This window comes from Eutrigla gurnardus (genome assembly GCF_963514095.1).
Source record: "Eutrigla gurnardus genome assembly, chromosome: 9".
Lineage (NCBI taxonomy): Eukaryota > Metazoa > Chordata > Actinopteri > Perciformes > Triglidae > Eutrigla > Eutrigla gurnardus.
The window spans coordinates 6919472-6936112 of record NC_139923.1 but is presented as its reverse complement, the minus strand read 5'-3'; the positions used below and the strand labels follow the sequence as shown (position 1 = coordinate 6936112).

The following is a 16641-nucleotide window of genomic DNA, read 5'->3' as shown; positions in this document are numbered from 1 at the left end:
CGCCTTAGCTAACATGAGCCAATAAAATAATCGACAATGTATTGTACACAGATGCACACTGTTGGAAAAAAAATGATTACCGGTATTATTTACAAGTCCAGCAGCAACAAAGCCAAGTCACCATCCGTCTTGCATTTTGTAGCCTCCTTCAGCTCTCGCCAACGAGTGTGAGCCGGTCCGATATTCACTCTCGTTCGAGCTCTTTCTTTGTCATGCTGCCGTTTTCTTTCCTTCGCCTCATCGGACATTATACTCCTCCTTTTCTTTGCCAATTTAAAAACTACCTAGCTGCAAGGTATCTTCCACGCACCTGCCGGGTGTTCTCCCACTGATCTCCACACAGAGCCTCCACCTACCGGCTTTTGTAACGCTTGCCGTAAAGCAGGTCAAATTTGTAGTCTCATTAGAACTACAAAACCGCTACCCGACGAGGGAAAGTTACATAGTGTGGTTACAGCCAATAGAGGGCAGCAGAGCGAATGCTGAAGTGCCGTTCACCCGGTTTTGAGGTGATGAACCACTGAAACTATTTTGAAAACATTATTTTAAGGCACTAAAAACTCTTTAATGTTGCTTTAATACATTTAATGAGAAGCAGAAAGCATGAGTAAGATGTATTCAAAGTCACTGTCAAGTGTCAAGACAAAAGCTCAAGCAATGCAAACCATCCAACGGTCACAAACTACAAGAGTAAAAGGTTTTCTTTGAATCCTTGTGGATTTCTTACTTCTACGGAATCATTTTCACACAATAAAGTGATAAAATAACTAGAACACAGCAACAACTCAATTGTAGTGACACATATGAAAACAGCTTGGAAAAAGTCATAAATCCCAAAGCATCCGACACCACATCATTATGTTATTCCTATTAACACATTTTCATTGTTTGTATGCATGAGGCGGCAAAGAAGTAACAAACTCAATCACTTACTGTTCCTGCAGGATATAATCCATGTTCTCTGGAGAAATCTGTCCCGTCACAGGATGGCGAAACGCCGTGGTCCTCTGGTTATGACTGGAGTGACAGAGGGAGGAGGGAGAGAGAGGAGACAAAATTAGCAACCTCGGCTGCACTGCCAAGACCGTGAGGGAATCACCGTGGATTTTCACGCCCGCCGTGTTCACAAGAACAGCGGACGCCAGCCGATCATTCCCCGGAGGAGCAGCGATTTAGAAGCTCTGTCCGACCTCCCCACCTAGATAGGCCTTTCGTCCCTGACTTTCCCAGCCCCGTGTAGAATGTGAGGGCTGGCCGTGGGACGCCCACCCCGCCCAAACCGCCCCACACGGCCTGTGTGGAACAAAGTGTCAGGCTCAGCACAAAAAGCTGGACAGCGCACGCCTGGGCCTCCGTCAGTTATCGACTCAGTCAGTCATTCTAAGCCACAACCAGAGTGTAAAAGCATTTGACAGGGTAAACAACACGGGGTGGCATGGAGGGTCACCGTGTGTGTGTGTGTGTGTGTGTGTGTGTGTGTGAGGCAGACAGTTGACAAAGCAGATGTTTGTACTGAAGTTTCAGCAGCTTTGAAGTCAATGAACAAAGAAGTCATCGGACTAACTTTGGTATTCATCTCTAAACAGGAGCCTACGATGCAGGCTAAAATGCTACATAAATACATGCTATATCACTTCATCATATTATTCATCAGCTCATTTACGCTACACAACAACAACAACACGCTTCACTCCTATGCACGATAATGCTACATTGTGATCAACAAATCCTTGTTGAAATCGCCAGTAGGAGAGCTGGTTGACGTCAGCTGTTAGCCTCAGGTGTGCAGCACAGTTCCCCTCTGGATTGATGTTGTTCAGTAACTTTCCCCCATCACTAACATCTGTAGCAGCTCACATTGTACATGCAGTACAGGACTACAAGGTTTTCCCAGAAGACCCAGGGACACGACAGCAGTGGCCTCCATGAAAGGACTTACACTGTCATTACTAGCTCACACAGCATGAGTCCTGAACACAACGTGTCACGTCTAAATGCACAGCCTGGGGACACCTGCTCCTCAGCTCATACCGATGTCTGTTCGTGCTCCAGCTGTCAGTGGTTGAGCCACTTCCCCATGTCTTCCCATTATGAATGACAGTAACACTAACAGAGGCCACAGAAAAACATGGGCACCATGTTTGACATATACTTACTTAAAGGAATAGTTTGCCTTTCACGGGTTCTTGAAATAAAACGTAATATTAATATCTTGTTTCTTTTCTGCATGGATATCATTGAAAAGACATACAGATATCATTGAAAAGACATACAGTCACTCGTGGTGTGAGCGGTACCAGAGTGGAACCGGACCGGTACATGCGTGTTGTATTCTGACGTGGTGGCGTATGTACAACAGGCAATTGGGCCAAGGCCCATTTGGGCTGGATCAGTGTGAGTGCAAGCCAGCCAAGGCACGGTACGGATCGAATGGCGCCGCTGTAAAGGAAAGGAGTGCGCTGGATTGAACACATGACAAAACGAGCAAATCATTGAGAAATGGAATGCGACAAAATAATCGTTTTATTTTGATTATCTTGTTGTCATAATCGGAATTGAGATTAAAATTTGACTAATCAAGCAGCCCTAGGTGGAAGTTTAATTTGATCATTCAAGATCAACTTTACAGTGATTAAACTCTAAAGTCATCTTAGTCAGTAAAGGCATTGGTAGCGTGATCGGGACACCGTGGGCGTGGTTGTAGCGACACCATGGTAGCAATACCAGAGGAGTCGCCCCCTGATGGCCAGCAGTGAAAATACAAGTTTGGTCTGGTTTAAACTAACACAACATATCTCCCAGAAGTGATTTACCAACTGAACAGTGACTGTAAAGGTTTGACCTTTTCTTGCCGCTACATTGTGCGGCTGCCTGCATAATGTCAACATCCTCAACCGTGTGTTCCATTGCAGTGTAACGAGCAAAAAAGGACATCCAGAGCATATGCAAAGAATTCATAGTTTTCACAAGTACTGGCGAATCACCTACAGTGGACCACAAGGGACTCACTTCACATACACGCATGAATGTTTGACTGATGGCCATAAATTAAAATCTATACAGGAGTGACATGTAGTAGACGGTGATCGGCAGCATGGAAACCCTTTGCTCCAAATCCACAAGGGAGGAGAGCAGCACGGTTCTGGTGATGGTGTTAGTCATGCTGCCAGAGTGTGTTACAGGACAAGAACACCCAGCGCTCCAGATAGTAGCATCCCTCAGGGGGATACACTAACCGTTTCAACAAGGAGCCCCGCGGTCCAGACTGAGGAGCTTTAAGAATGAATGAAATTATAATCGATCAGCTGTAGCATGAAAAGGGAATCAGATCGTCCTGACAGGCCTCCGAGTCGTGAGTTAGGACTGAGACACTCCTCATAGAGATCCAACATGTTCAATGGTGTTAAATGGCAGCAAGTGTTTAACAGATAAACAGCTACGTGCATCGATGCAGGTGATGCCATGTATGGTGCATTATGGTTACAGATGTGGAGGACACACACTGTTCATCCTATACCTGTTGTTTGTACCATTGATGTCATTTTTTTCATTTCAAAATAGAAATGATTTGGCTTTGGTGATACATTTTTAAAAGCTATGACTATGCATGGGGTAGGTCTTTGGTGGTGTAAATGGATTACTCAATAGAAAATGTTATATAAATGGAGACTTAAAGTGTGTTGCCCTGAAGCCATCCTTATAATAACCCTGCCCGAACACGACATGAAAGCATAAGTGCTCAACTGCATTACAACACTTCCAAGTGTTGTATTTTTTTCTTGAGTTTTTCTCAAGTTTTTCTTCGCAAAAAAAAAAAAAAAAAAATATTGCAACGTAAATTCAATGACTCAAACGTGTAATAAACGCGTTATATAAACAATTAAGAAATGTTAATTATGCCACGATGACAGCCGTAAGACCATCGCTCTCATTGACACAAATGTGGGAGAACTAATAGATGTATGTAGAATTCATAGAGGGCTTATGAAATGAAAGGCAATATGTTAAACCTATTAATTCTGATCTCCTTGCTAGACTATTAAATGGTGAAAAGCTATTTATGACCGCTGAGGGCACAGTGAGCTGAGCAGTACATTTCAACATGTCGATCAGACACATTAACTGAAGGGCTTGTCTTTTTCTTTGCTGATATGTGAAGCACCTCTACTGGGAATCTGATAAATCTGTAACTGACCACAATGAGAATATTGAGCTCTGAGAGGTTGTTTATCAGCAGCTGTGATTTCCTCCTGCAGCCAGGGTCGAAATAGTGCGAGAGATAATAGACGTGAGGGTGTCATTTCAGTAGAACTGAGGCAATGATGAGCTGAGCTGCAAAAGGAAAACATGCTGAAAGTAGCACTAAAAGCTTCATAAAGCATCCTATTAACAATGCCCTTTAACACAGGTAGAAAAGACATGTTCACGATGTACCTCTCATCCCAGAGTCCATTGTGTCTTACTGGATGACATACATGCAACTTAACTGGTGAATATCACTTTTTTTGTGTCAGTTGCTCAAATTGAAAGAGCAAGGACCTTATTGTAAAAGAAATGTCTGGAAGAACCAAAACCAAGAGTGACATCAGTCGATCAGAAAACAATCCAGATGGAAAATCTTCTTTTTATTGTGCTATCACTAGAGATGCAGCAAGAGACCATCTGGTTTTCTGCTGATTTTTTGCACATTTACACACGGAGCATCTAACTTAATCAGAATTCATTCCCATGTGCTGCTTAGAGAAATTGCAGTGAACGGCTCATGTTAAAAATTAGATGCATTTTTGCATACATACAGTATATATGCTCAAATAAAATGGTCAATTGGCTGTTTGTTTTTATGTCCTCTTATTTGGTTTTGTGGCTTCGGAGGGGATATGACTATTTCAAGGTAAGAGATATGACAAGTGCTAGAGATAAACTTGTACACAAACAAAAAATTGCAAAAGCCCATGAGGGTCAGATGAAAAAGTGCTTGAAGCCTCTGCTCAGCCTTTTATCATGTTCATAATGTAGAAAGCTCCCATCATCTTACTGCAGCGCTCTGTGGCTCAGAGAAAAGTGCACCTGAAACAGAGCCTCGGCTAAAAGCAGCAGTAGAAACACATCCCACTCAAACAATTGTCGTCCCGTGAACTTGAATCTCTTCAATGTCAAAGTTGACGCACTATTCTCCCTTCCCCTGTTAGCTCTCCAGCCATGAGAGGCTTACATAACAACCACATCATTAAAAGAGCAACATCTCAACAAAAATAAAAAGGCTATGATCGGTCATCTGTCATACATAAAAAAAGATGTCAAGTTTGAAGCACTGAAACATGTTAGCATGAATGATTTCATCAGACTGTCAACATATTGATCCAACAAATGAATCGAGTCCTTCCTATCATTGGTGTCTGTTGGAATTCTCAAATTCCATCTGTTTCAGCAGAGGTTCTCAGATGCAACTGTCCAAATAAAAAAACACTGCACCTATAAGCTTAGACACACTGATATTCCATCACATTTCTTTTATTGTATTTTGTCATTCTGAGACCTGTTTCAGCACTAATCCCAGCAGGGAACAAGTTCCCTCTATCAAAACCATCAACTTGATCACAGTTTCATATCTGTGCAACTGCTGATATATAGATTGAAGTCAAAAAGAAGTTTTACTGTTTTATTGATGCAACAGCCTGAGTGTCTACCCTGAGACAGAATCTCGACACTCTGCTGTCTTTCCCTTTCAGACCAGCATCCCGTCTGAGACGGCCATTAGCCCTTATGTGACATGTGACTAGAAGATCTAGAAGAAGCTACACATAACCTAGTTCATGCCATATCATTCTTAACCCAACAAAGAAACTCAAATGAGTTTTTCTGACAAAATGGCTCATTACTTCGCCATTTCAGAAAAAAGACCACTGCCTCTCAGGCCAAGTCATTTTCAGAATTGTTGCTCTTCTATTGATTTCAATTTATGAGACTAGCTCCCCTGCAGATTCTTTTTTACTAAAAAGGAAAGCCCGACATTAGGGAATTAAACTGACCCTTCCTCTGATGAGACCATCTAGACCACTGACCTGCTGTCAGCTGTCTGTGCCTCTGCCTTTGACATCTATGAAGGACGGGCGTTAAACCTCCAGGGGTTAAGAAAACACGACACATCCTGCATCTCATGCAAACTCACATGGTCACGCATGCCACATATGATCTCTCTGACTGGCGTACGGCACAACACGCCACACCTGCTGCGTCACATGACTCGGTGTCACCGTGTCTTTCAAAGAACTCTGGTTGCTTAACTCTCGTTTGTCCTCGTAGCCAAGGAACAGAAAATGATTAACTGAAAATGAATCACCAACACATATTCAACACAAATAATCAAATATCCATCAATAACAAAGATAATCATTCACAGCTCTACAACAACGTTAGAAGTCTAAAAGTGTTTTCCCTTTTTGTCCTCTTGCCAAAAAACAGCTGGTATATGTTGATGATCAATGTCCTTTCAGAGCCTGTGAAACTGTGCCAATACCTTCATAGTCAGGCATCAAACACCATCACTGCCTTCACTAGTTCACACAGAGTCATGGTTGGCTGTCAGTGTCTTTGTGATTGCCTATTGATCATCTGATTACCTAAATGACCAACATAATGTTCTGAGTGGGTGGACAGAACAAATAGACTTTAAAGGTTCTCTATTTGATATTCAGAACAGCAAACAACGATGTGCAATGTGAGGAAACAGCCAAGTAACGGAGAACACTCCCTCTGTGTGTGTTGTAATCTCTGTGGTTTATTGATATAGCCGTGCCAGTCGTGACTACAAGCATAGTCACGTTCCCCCCCAACTTAACACTGTTGACACCGTTTGCACCGTTAGCTGCATGCCATCGGATCAGCAATATATATTGCATCCATGCAATATGTTGAGAGCAGAGTGGAAGCAATATATATGCTCTTTGTATTGAGCGCCTTTAAAGCTGGGTAACATGGCAACATTGGAGAAACCAAGAGTACGCTTCATTTTGAAAGTATCAAACCGAAAAATGCAGCACAATCGGCAACTGACAGTCTGTCCCTTCAGGCCCCCCTCCTAAGTCAGTGGGCTTTTTCTTTTCTTATTCTCAGAGCATTTGATTTTGGGATTGCAGTCGGGATGTAAAGAGAATTTCAACAAATATAACAAAAAGGTTTCTAAAATACATGAACTACCCTAGCTTTAAACATGCTCCCTCATTAATTCAATTCATTACAATATGTAAAGGTCAAATTTAATTTAATTTAAAATTAATTTTAGGTAATTGATAAACAAAAGTTAGCATGTATATATTTGTAGTCTGCAACTCAAACTAAAAGGTACAATTACTTACATGCATAGTGATGATGGGCATAAGAGATATGCCCTTTATGTGCAACATCCAACACAGGAATTCATACAAATACACACTGTAATCTAACAAACATATACATAGACTGAAAGGAGCAGGAAGAGGAAAGATATCATATAATGTGGCGTGTTCTGACAAATAAATAAGTAGTTAAGCGCCATTTCTATGGCTCTTTTCTTCGTGGTTTCGCCTTGAAACATCCTCATATGTCTCCGTTTTATCTGCTCCTACATGTCCACGTAGCTAGAAAAGGTTGGATGCGCATAGACAGGAAGATCTGCCTCACAGATGGTGTGACAACACTCGTGATCCCCGCCGTTGTGTCAAGCGTGAATAAATAGAGACAACAAAAATGTAATAATAAATACAACAAATTTAAAGTTCCAACAGGTCTCAAAAAATCACCGTTGCTTGAAAGAAACCCTGCTGCTTTTTGATACTTGATACTTAAACATATACTTGGATTGATTTTGAAGAGAATCCAAGATGAAAACCAGTGAAAGGTCATCAGCAGGTTTTTGCCATACAGCAGTTCCAGCTGATAACATTGTGGGAGACGCAGCATAAAAGCTCCCAGCCTTCTACTGAGCTCTTGTTCTGTGTAAACTTAATGTGTTAATGATTTACTGCAGTTCAAATGCGGCACACGGCCCTCTGACATGTCTTTTTATTGATGCTGGACTGATCGATGTGTCACCATCACTCACAAGCCACGCCTCCCTCCAGCTGTGACTGATGGTTTAGCTTGCGACTATTCTCGACAATAACTAGCAGGAAGTTATCGTTCGCTAGCACCCGAGCTGCCTGCGTTGTCACACATGTGAAGCAGAGGGTGTGTCTCTAAATGATTTGGTGAGTAGGTGTTCACTCAGACAAAGGTCACATTTATTTAAAGGTTTTTTTCCAGATGAAATGTGTTTGAAGTGCAGCGAAGGGAGTGCAGCATGGAGAAACACAGCAAGTTCATTGCCATTCACAGCACACTGTACATGTTTAACAAAGTGTGTGTGTGTGTGTGTGTGTGTGTGTGTGTGTGTGTGTGTGTGTGTGTGTGTGTGTGTGTGTGTGTGTGCGTGCGTGCGTGCGTGCGTGTAGTATTAGGCACAAAGAAAGAGTGGGAGAGCAATGATGCTTGCATTTACGGCATGTGTGGAGGGAGATTGTGTTTCAGAGAATGACATGTTTGTGTGTGTATCCTCATTAATAATGAGCTACAGTATTACTACTATCTATCTAAACATTTCCTGTAGGCTACTGTAAGCTTATTAAAACTGCACTTACAGTAGAAGCACTTCTGAACGCTGAGGCTACGTGTGACCTTTTCGAGTCTAAAGAGCAGAAAATTGAGTGTAAATCTTAATTGGAAAAAATTAATTTCAATAAAAACAGAAATTACTTGTCTCTTCTTGGCTAAATTGACCGACGCTGCAAAAAACCTACATTTGTCCAGTTGAACTGGTCTCTGATGCAATTCAAATGGGGAGCTCACAAAATGTGCTGTGAAGACTGTAATGTAAAAATCATCTATTGGAGAGAGCACGGACCAGCACCTGTCATTCCCTTTCACTAACTCAATAACTGACACGCACGCACGCACGCACACACACACACACACACACACACACACACACACACACACACACACACACACACACACACACACACACACACACACACACACACACACACACACACACACACACACACACACACACACACACACACACACACACACACACACACACACACACACACACACACACACACCTCTGCCAAGACCACTGTGACACTTTGGTGCATGGCCCTAATGTTTGAATAAAACATTATGATGTTTGATTTTTGGCAGCCAGGAGAGTGGGACGCTGGCACGGCAGCTCGGATTATTTAATAGCCACTGGATGTCAGAAGAGCGGTCCCGATGATGCATGAACTCAAAGCTAAAAAGTTTTTTTCTAAACATTTCCTAAACACAATGATTCCTGCTGCCAGAGCTGCCCTGATCAAAACAAGAGTGTAGACTCTTACTGGTGTGCTGTTGTTGGAGGTTGCTTGTTTGTTTCTGCTGTGTTTTGAGTATGTACTGTGTGAGTGGTCTCAATCAAACCTGTTCTTTGATCGTCGTATTGTTAGACTGTCTTACGATACGGAGCTACGGAGGACTGTGTCTCAGAAAACACCTCTCTTCTCCTTAAATGCTGCAAGTTGGTTGATGGGTGAATGTCATGATATTGTTTGTGTTACAGGATGAAAAGATTGGATTTTGATATCTTTAAAAAAAAATGTTTTTGTAAAAATAACCACAAGGCAAACATTTGGTTAGTTTGATAGAGAATGTGACTTATTGCTTATTCTAATATTACTATAAAATGAATAGATTTGTGTATTTCCTATTTTAACATTTTTTTTTACTACTCGTGAATGTATTTTCTAAGAATTATTAGAGAGATGTATCTCATAGAAATGTAACATTTGATCAGCATAACTTCCCAGCTATATAGTGATATCCTGTACCACTCAAGTACATTGTATTAATTATTAAGGTGTGTTCACGCCAAACTTTAGCCAGTTTGAACAAGCAAACACCTTTTTTCTGAATGGAGTGTGGATTGATGGGTGCTAGGCTATGCTAACATCTCTATGTCATCTAGACATAAATGCGGCAGCGACCTTGATGTTTGCACCACAGACAGACAGCCTCTGTCTTCTCCACATACTTTCTATCATAGAGCTCTGGGAGACCACAGGCAGAATAAATATGTTTTGTCTCCATTTGTGATACAGTGTCAACAAGAGAGACAAAGAGGAGTTTAAATATTTAAACTTGCACAAATAAGAAATTCAAGACTCCATGCCGCCCAGCGAAAATTCACGTCTATTTGTGTCCTAGCTTTGACTCTTTATGCAATAGTGGCGTACAAATAATTGGCTCCACATTTGGCGTGAACACACCTTTATTTCAGTTCATGAATCAGGGAATCCAAACTTTTAAAAAACAAAAAGCATATGGTATTTTAATACCACAGATAGTTGGTTCAAAATGTGTAAATAATAATATTTCTAGGTTAAGTAAGAAATTGGATTTTAGACAGCCAGTGTTGGGTCTGAGAAAAAAAAATGAACATCTGTTCCCTCATAGATCAGAGCAGGGAATATGTGATTTTGTGAGAAGCTTTAGTTGCTGCAGTAGCAGTCGTCAACAAATCACAGTATTTGAACAGTTATTTGGCAGAGCGATAGAAGAAACTTTAAACCCACTCATCATCCCACTCTGACTAGTTGGTGCGTTTTGCAGAATTTGACATATCGCTACAGATGAGTGGATCGTCTCTGGTTTCCTTGAGTGGGATTTGGCTCCGGAGGACCACAGTGCTACTGCAACTATCCTGACAAAGCCAAGCTGGGCTGCCCTCATAACTAGAGGAACAATATCATATAAACATATACGATCTATGAAGCATGCGAGACATTTTGCTGTGTTGAAGCCCTGCCAGCAGCACAGTGCTGCTGCTGCTGTAACATTAGAGCACACGGCCACCTTGTTCTGCCACTGACACTGCAATAATAAAACCCAGAAAAGAAGCAGAACACAGAGAAGCCCCAGCTGTCTCCTCTTTTCTTTTTTGTTTACCTGTATCCACACGGTCACTGCTGAGCCTTCATTACTTTTGTTCCCCTCCAAGCATGAGAATGTGGCCGAATGCTGCATGGACCGCACGCTCTCCCTGTCTGGATGAGGAGGGAGCGCCAGAATGCGAGCGGAGACCTATAACTGGCCCGGGTGTAGAAGACACGCAACACAATCTGAGCGCTACAAACACACAAAGTCAAACACACGCATGCACACACATACACCCAGACGCCCTGCAGGATTCCTGGCAGGGCGCTGCTGCCAGTAAATTCCTTCCTTGACCCAGCGAGCACATTTGGATCAAGTCCATGCTGCTGCCTGCCACCGTCTCCTGTTCAGGGTCCCCAGTCATCCACTAGCACCTACCCTCCCACACACCCAGCAAACACCACAAACACAAACAGCCTCTTTCATTTGATTTTCTCACAGTCCGTCTCTCTCCCCGTCACTCCGTTCCTCACTCAGGCTGGAAAGCATTCAGATTTGTCCCTAATGTTTGTTTGAATAAAGGCGTAAAAGCTCAGGTTTTGTCAGGTTGTGTGGTAAAACTGGACATACGTAAGCTGACTGCTTCCAGCTTGCCCAATGGCACGATAGTAATAATGAGGGATGCTAGGAATCTCTTCCTATCGGGCTAATAAGAAACACCCATGATGCCAGTCTATCGAGCCATTTCCTTTTCAGGGGCGACGGTTAAGCTTTCAAGTTGCTTTATCACAGATTTTGCAAAGTACACAAGGTTATATACAACAAGATCCGGGATGTTAATACAACAATCTACAGCTGCATGAGCAGCTTCCTCTTTAGCTCACCCCCGACTCATCTTCCATACACCTTGCTCACTCAGTCACACCCCGTGTTTATTGTTCAGACAGGAAGTATCTATAAATTGTCTCTACAACCAGTATGACCTCAACACCTTGCTAGCTGATGCACAAAGCATGATGTATCTCACTACGTCACAGTGCTTTTATGTTGCCAGGCAGCTCCTCGCATCTGGTTTCAGTGTGACTCAGTGAAATCCAGCAGCAGAGAGGGGGGCTAGGTGGGTCTGACAGAGCCAGGGTAGTCGCTGAGACCTGCTGGCAGGCTGAGAGCAACATGGTGCCAGTAATATCTGAGGCAGACACGAGCATCACTGACATCACTGGCATCACTGGCATGGGACCCTGCCGCCGAGGCCCTGACACACATGAGCTCCACATGCCTACCAATGCCACCTATGAAACAGTAATGTACTACCAGAACCCAAGGTATATAAATGGGATGTATGACCACATGATCTCTGATGACACACCACAAGTGACTGAATTAACTATTTCCAGTTCCCTTACAGCTACCCATAGAGGCAAACAGGTTGAGAGGTTAATAAGTGGCATCACATTTAGTGCGAGCATCTGCCGCTAAGAAGCGATTATTATGTGCACTAGTTAAGCATCTGAACCCGAAAATGTGCCGGCGGGTTTGAAAAGTTTTATTTTTTTCTTAAAATTGTAAAAAGTACAGAATGTATCATAGCTAGAAGCTGTACAGATACAGACACTATATTGCCAAAAGTATTCACTCCCATCCAAATAATAGAAATCAGGTGTTTCAATCACTTCCATGGCCACAGGTGTATAAAAGCAAGCACCTAGGTGTGCCGACTGTTTCTACAAACATGTGAAAGAACGGGTCGCTCTCAGGAGCTCAGTGAATTCCAGCGTGGTTCTGTGATAGGATGCCACCTGTGCAACAAGTCCAGTCGGTAAATTTCCTCGCTCCTAAATATTCCAGTCAACTGTCAGTGGGATTATAACAAAGTGGAAGTGATTGGGAACGACAGCAACTCAGCCAAGAAGTGGTAGACCACGTAAAATGACGGAGCGGGGTCAACAGATGCTGAGGAACATAGTGCACAGAGGTCACCAACTTTCTGCAGTCAATCACTACAGACCTCCAAACTTCATGTGGCCTTCAGATTAGCTCAAGAACAGCGTAGAGAGCTTCATGGAATGGTTTCCATGGTGATCAGCTGCATCCAAGCCATACATCAGCAAGTACAATGCAAAGCGTTGGATGCAGTGGTGTAAAGCACGCCGCCACTGGACTCTAGAGGAGGGGAGACGTTCTCTGGAGGGACCAATCACGCTTCTCCATCTGGCAGTCTGATGGAGAGTCTGGGTTTGGCGGTTGCCAGGACAACGGTACTTGTCTGACTGCATTGTGCCACGTGTAAAGTTTGGTGGAGGGGGATTATGGTGTGGGGTTGTTTTTCAGGAGCTGGGCTTGGCCCCTTAGTTCCAGTGAAAGGAACTCTGAATGCTTCAGCAAACCAAGAGATGTTGGACAATTCCATGATCCCAACTTTGTGGAACAGTTTGGGGATGACCCCTTCCTGTTCCAACATGACTGTGCACCAGTGATCAAAGCAAGGTCCATAAAGACATGGAGGAGAGAGTCTGGTGTGGATGAACTTGACTGGCCTGCACAGAGTCCTGACCTCAACCCGATAGAACACCTTTGGGATGAATTAGAGTGGAGACTGAGAGCCAGGCCTTCCCTCCAACATCAGTGTGACCTCACAAATACACTTCTGGAAGAATGGTCAGAAAGTCCCATAAACACACTCCTAAACCTTGTGGAAAGCCTTCCAGAAGAGTTGAAGGGAGGACCGACGTCATATTAAACCCTATGATTAAGAATGGGATGTCACTTAAGTTCATATGCGAGTCAAGAAAGGTGAGTGAATACTTTTGGCAATATAGTGTAGATAAAGTGTGATTTTCAACTTCCTGATCCATAAAAACATCATGTGGTACAAATTGTGATTTCTCACCAAAATCACTTCATTTCACATGGCTCATTTAAAATTTTGCCCAAAATAAACGATTTGCACAAACCACGTCCTAGAAAAATACAGAACATTCTGCACAACTGGGAAGCCATGATGTGTGAAACGTCAACTGAACTGCAGGCTGCGGCACACAGAGCCCAGAGGAGAGCACAGGAGATGGTGTAAAAAATCATCTCAGCATCAATTATCTTTTCCAACATTGGTTGGATATATTTCAATGTTTTTCAATGTAAAATGAATCATCAAAGACACTGGTTTGGGTTTTTCCATGATTTATGGCATTATAACTAGTGAGGCCGATATTTAGAGAGCAGGGCAGCTGATGGCCGATCTATAATGCCGGCCCCGTGACAGCTGTGCGCCCCGCGAGCCGAGCCGTGCGCTCCGCTGGGGTTAGCCCTCACTTCAGCGGGTCCGCCGGCAAGCAGAGCAGACTCTCCATTTACGACAATAGCCGGCAGCTCGCGGGGCCAGTGGCGATCAGTGTTGTGCGACAGCTCTGCAAGGCTGCCTACAGATGTGTCTGCAGACAATTTTCATTAATCTGCTGCAGGCATTGGCCGATGCCGATCATCTGAGAAAAAAGGGACACAAGCTTATATACAACAAGATCTGGGATTTTAACCCTTGCAACAACCTAAAGGTGCATCTACAGCTGCATGAGCAGCTTCCTCTTTAGCTCACACCGACTCATTACCTGCCTCATCTTCCATACACCTTGCTCACTTAGTCACTATTATTCAGGCGATCACTAATTATAACTGTCTTATACAGCACAAGACACTACTTCTCTCTTCTAATGAGGTGCAGGACTTACATTTTGCAGTCGGGAAACAAGACAGGAGCTAAAGAAAACCTTGGGGTTGACAATGTTCAAAAGGACGACTTCAAGGTCTGAAGATAGAGGAGGATGATCAAGTAAACACAACATATCAGGCTCAGTTTTAGTGCAGTCATTTAATAATAACTTCAAGGCAATGCAATATGATTCCTCTTACAGTAGCAATATAATCGATGAGATCAATATACCATTTCAAGCAAACTCATTTTACATTCTGCTTTCATTTTTAATAACCTCAGAATGAGATTGCCTGCAACGTGTTCGTAGACATGAGTTCATTGTTTTCCAGCTGGACTACTGACAGTCTGTATACTTAAAGAAGTGTGAATTACATCACTAAGAACATATTTATTAAGTTTAATCATGACACTCTTCAGCTCCAAATGATATTCCACCACAGCCACGATAACAGAACTGCTGCATGCATACCTTTCAATGCTGGTGGTGATGATCTCTAAACTCAAAGATACAAAAACACTTGTGTTGCAGTTGTAGCTCTAAATATTAACACCTGACGGGGACATCATCACTGTGTTGACAGCCACAAAAAGGGTGAGATCTCACAGTGCTGCTGCAGGAGAAGCCCAGAAAGCCCATCAACAACATCGCAAATTAAACTCACATTGTGGCAAAAGGAAGGGTTCAAAATTCAAACATTAGCTGTGTGTGAGAGATTTACTGCAAATCAAACAATATATCATCATGTAGATGGATTTAGATCAGCTGAAAAACACAAGACAAGAAAGCATGCTTCAAATAATACTCAATATTTTTGAATGTTTTGATAAATACTTGAACCGAGGCCTGAACTACTCAGCGAGTTCAACATACCAGGGTATCTTCCAGTTATCCAGCTTAAGTAACCCTAACAAAGGCATCAGGGATAAGCGGTCACACGAAGCTGGTTATCGACTCGTTAACTCAACCCAGGGTTTACCTGTCCAGCTATGAGCGCGTGCACATGAAAGAGGCGGCGTCTGACCAATCACAAACATGGATCAGTCTACGGCAGTGGAGCGGCGTATTTCACATACCAGGACCGAACCATAATCTTATAGAAATACGAAGATGATAAACATATAATACAGGCAAAAAGCAACAATTTCATCTGTGCGTGTTATTTTTGTGCGATACAGACTTCTTTTTGGAGTCGTCCTCCTGATTGAGAATGAGACATATGGTCGGACATATGAACCACCTTGAAAACATAATGGCTACCACAGGTGCAGACGCAAGACAACAAGAAAATGTTTTTTCATTTGCACTCCCACATCACACAAAATGGATTTGGAAGATTATCAGCATTCATTATTAAAAACCTCTCATCCTAAAATGTGTGAACAAGCTTGGAGCAAGCAGCAATCATTACTTCAAATGAGAAATGCTCACACGCCAGTTTAATTTTCACCTCATGGTTGCAGACGACTGGTGCATATAAATGATCTATAAAATCCAAATATCGTAGTGCATCAACGCTGCAGCTTTACAGTCTTACTGTCTCACAGGTGTTTTGTTCAAGCTACAGTTCATTTTCACATCTCTGTGTGACATTTATGTCCTGGTCAGATTTAGTTTTCACAAAGATGGCTGTAGGGAACAACCAACTCCGTTGATGTAGCTGAATTAAATTAAATCTGGTGCAGAAATTCATAAACCCGCTCTACCTCCTGAGCTAAACCCCCCCCCCCCCCCCCCCCCACTAAATTCATGTTACTCTCAGGATGAACTTTAATAGTATTTTTGTGAATTATCAAGCACCATCATTAGGGTCAAAACCTGTTAGTAATTATTTGTTTATGCACCACCTGTGACTCTAACCGCACTGGCATTCAGCTGTAGTTTGTGCTAAGTGCTAATTAGCAAATGTCAGCATGCTAGTGTGCTAAGATGGCGAATAATGTAAACATTATACTTGCTGAATATCATCCTTTTAACATCATCACTGCAGGGATTTTAGCATTTA

The 16641-nt window shown here is 42.7% G+C and overlaps 1 protein-coding gene across 9 annotated transcripts in view; it reads right to left on the bottom strand.

The window, feature by feature from the left end:
• The window catches only part of LOC311018119 (pleckstrin homology domain-containing family A member 7-like), a 149127-nt gene that overhangs the window by 71160 nt on the left and 61326 nt on the right, over positions 1-16641 (bottom strand). For 8 of the 9 annotated variants that reach the window (XR_014597685.1, XR_014597686.1, XM_084016919.1 and 5 more), the window contains one exon: positions 934-1017. Coding sequence is in view for 7 of the 9 variants with exons in the window: in XM_084016919.1 (XP_083873045.1) it covers positions 934-1017 (84 nt within the window). In the remaining 2 variants the exon portion in view is untranslated. Of the gene's footprint in view, positions 1-933; positions 1018-11001; positions 11143-16641 lie in introns of those variants that run through there. The other variant, XM_084016921.1, reaches the window with a different exon arrangement.